This window comes from Solanum pennellii, chromosome 2, assembly GCF_001406875.1.
Source record: "Solanum pennellii chromosome 2, SPENNV200".
Lineage (NCBI taxonomy): Eukaryota > Viridiplantae > Streptophyta > Magnoliopsida > Solanales > Solanaceae > Solanum > Solanum pennellii.
In genome coordinates this window covers 26,589,895-26,593,697 of record NC_028638.1, presented here as the reverse complement: position 1 = coordinate 26,593,697, position 3,803 = coordinate 26,589,895, and the positions used below count along the sequence as shown (strand labels likewise).

Genomic DNA, 3,803 nt, shown 5'->3' with positions numbered 1-3,803 from the left:
GTAATTTTAAAAAGATTTTTTCAGTCAATTTTCACTTTAATTGATGTATTTATATAAGACAAATATTTATTTATATTAAATATAAAAAAATTATTTATACATAAAAGGATAATGGTTTAAAAAATATTTTAACTTTAATCAAATTTGTTGTTATTATACTAAACTTTAATGAGGACTTATTATATTCTTAAACCATTTAATAAATTAGTCAAATTGACTTTCGAAAAACGTAATATGACCAACAATATCGGACGAAGAGAGTACTTGATAAATAATTGGATGAAAGTGTTGCAATTTAAAATTATTTTCCTCATAATTAATAAGCTCTTGGGAAGCTTAATCGGATTGCACAAGTCTGAAATTAATTCTTTTAAAATAAATATTTATATAATTAGTTTGGTGCGGTTATTCTAATTATTTTTACTTGAAAGCCAAAACACATCATGTCAATATATAGAATTAAAAAATAAAATTAAATCAAGTAAAATAATATTTAGTTTGATTAGATTTTTATTTAGTCCGATTTTTTATATTCAAAAGCATCTTATTATAAATTTTTATGAATTTTTTGTTAAAAAATTATCTTTTAGAGGTATCCTAAGAGGTCGTTTGGTTACTATATAACTTACATTTTATTCACGTATAAAATTATGTATTAAGTTTTACTATGTTTGGTAGAAATTTCTCTTTAAGTAGAAAAGTCAACCTAATTTATATCACGTTTGGTTAGTAGGATTATAAATATGGTATAAAACTTATTCATGTATTAATTTATACAATGTTTAATTATATTTTTCCCACATAAGTAATACCAATATAATTTATATGAGAAAATCTATATATAAATTATGCGGAGTAGAAGATGGAATAAATTATATGGGTATTAGTTATGCATGTTAAATCATATTGAGTTTACTTTTATGTCTTTTTATTAAGAACATTGCCTAACTATATTGATTATTAGTATAGTAATATTGGATATTTTGATTTTTTTTAAGTTGCAGAAAATATTAAATAGCACCACAGTGATTGCTTTTCCAGAGAATGTGGTGGTGGTGCTTCAATGGACACTGGAGGAGTAAGAGTTATTTTTTTTCCTGTTATATTTGTTTTCCATAAATCAATAAATTAATTTTTAGTGCTCATTTGAGTTAAAAAATAAATAAAATTAAGATAAAAATAAAATAGCAAGAAAAAAAATATGATTCTCACGTAAGTAAAAATGGAGAATTCTTTAAACTTTAATTTTATTCAAAAATAGGGAGAATTTATATTATTTGCTTGCACATTTGTTTGTAAATAATAAAATAAGTAGATTTACGACAAATTCAATATTCAATAGCTAATAATTCATGCATTGTAATATCTGCATAACTAAATCTATATAACGAAATTCTGCATAAATAATACCTGCATAATTAATACCTATATAATTAAAATCTGCATAACTAATACCTATATAATTAAAGTCTACATAACTAATAATTGCATAACTTTAACCAGTAACCAAAAACAACCCTTAAGAATTTGATTAAATTTTTTAAGACATAAAAGATAAAAAAAAAATTCAATATATTTTTTCCGGGCTACCAAGGAATAATAATATTTTAATTTAGTGGTAGAAAGACAGAGAGAAATAATTAATTAAAGGGGAAGTGCAATTGATTGAGAAATGAGCCCTACAATGAATCTAGCTATCTATAGACTACTTTTATGATAGTGAATTGTCTTTTCAATTTTTTAAAATGCCTCGAAAAACTCAATTAAATTGGTTTATTTAAACGGATGAAAGTGTTTCAATGTAAAAATATAATATTACTGATATGTCTACGTCCAAAAATCAAAAGACTTTCAAATATAGTATTAAAGACAAAGATGATTCCGATGAAGAATATATGCCTTCATATGAGAGTGATGATAACGAAAATAATTTACAAGCAGCTGGATTTCAGAGAGTATGGAGCGAAAAAGATGAGATAAGCATTTTGGAAGCTTGTCTCAATTATTCATCAGATTGCGATGTGTTACTTAGTTTTGTGAAAGACAAACTGGAAGTAGAAACGTCTAAAACACAATTACAAACTAAATTAAAAAGGTTGAAAAATAAATATAAGAAAAATATTGTCAAAAGAAGCTTTTCTAAACCCCACGAGGAGAAATTATTTAAACTATCAAAGAAAATTTGGGGATCACAAGTAAAGTGTAAGAGCATTAGTGATGATCATTTCGTATTGAGTGGAGGTAGTGCTGCTGATTTGGAGGATTGGTTTAGAAGAAATCCAGGTCAGTTAATTAAGGAAAAAGATAGAAAAGAAATGTTGGAGAAATCAGAATGTGTAAAGATTGGTAAGGCCCGACAGTATTTGTTGGAAATACAAGTGATGGAGGAACAAACTAACTTAGCTATTGATGCTCTCGAATCTATCGACAATTAATTTAATGTTTTTTTTTTCTTTTTTTGAATATTATCAGTATTTTAATTGATGTATTTTTAATTAAACAAATGATTAATCTATTTGAAGCATATTTATGAACTTTTTCTTGATACACCTCTTGTTGTTAATTGATTGTTTGTTCATAAAATCAAGAAAAAACGTATCGTCAAAGAAAAAACGTATCGTCATGCATTTATCTAATGTCTGACCTATTTTTGTTTATTTATTTGTATTGTCTATAGATTGTGCCAAAACGATTTCATTTAATTAAAATATATTAAAGACAATTTATTTATCGAAAAGTGTGCAGCCATTAAAGGCATTTTCTTGAAACTCTAATTTATATACTTAATAATTTCATAATTAAAATTATACTTCCTCCATTTTATATTTGCGTCAATATGTAATTGTTATTTTTATTTTTACAAAATTATTGATCAGTTATCAAATTAAATTAAGATTATATCAATTTAATATTTAGGAAAAGAGTTTATATATTACAAAATTAATTTAACAAAAATTAATATAAATAGTCATTATTTGCATACTACTATTATAAAAAAAATATAACCCAAATTATTAGTCAAAATTTTTTTGTTTTACTATTATAAAAAACATGACAATTAAAAATGGACATATGGACTATTTTTTAATTTTCATAAAAATTAAAAAACAGTTCATATGTCCATTTTTAATTGTAATATTTTTTTTAATAGTAAAACATAAGAATTTTGACTAAAAATTTGTATTATATTTTTTTTATAATATTAATATGCAAATAATGAATATTTATATTGCTTTTCGTTAAATTAATTTTGTAATATATAAACTTTTTTTTAAAATATTAAATTATAACCTTAGTTTAATTTGATAAATGATAAATAATTTTGTAAAAATAGAAATAACAATTACATAATTACGGATGTATGAAATGGAGGAAGTATAATTTAAATTTTAAAAATTAAATTTAACAATTAAATGTTGAAGAAGGATGTATAAAATGGAAGAAGTAAAATAATTGAATACAACTTTTTAGGTATATTGAACATTGTGCCTTGATTGTAAGATTTCAATGTATGCACATATCTCAATAATATAATCTTTATTTTATTTATTTTTAATCAAGCAAAAGGAAAATTTTTTATTTGAAATATGAATATCCACATAAATTAATAAAAGGAAATTTTTTAATTTGAAATACAAATATCCACATAAATTAAAAAACAAATAACTTTATGAAAAATAATAGATAATATTTTGAATTTATTTTAATTACACTATAAAGTAGTTTTGTGGTTTAAACATCTAAATTTTTACAATTTTCATAATAAACGTAAGTTATTTATATTTTAAAATTAATTATAATAA

At 22.2% G+C, this 3,803-nt stretch overlaps 1 protein-coding gene across 1 annotated transcript; it reads left to right on the top strand.

Moving 5' to 3' along the window:
- The first annotated feature begins 1,817 nt into the window (after positions 1–1,817).
- Positions 1,818–2,531, top strand: LOC114075954 (probable transcription factor At1g61730). Its single transcript, XM_027914138.1, has one exon. It carries the CDS (start codon positions 1,824–1,826, stop codon positions 2,433–2,435), a length of 612 nt encoding a protein of 203 aa, XP_027769939.1. The 5' UTR covers positions 1,818–1,823; the 3' UTR covers positions 2,436–2,531.
- The last annotated feature ends 1,272 nt before the right edge of the window (positions 2,532–3,803 follow it).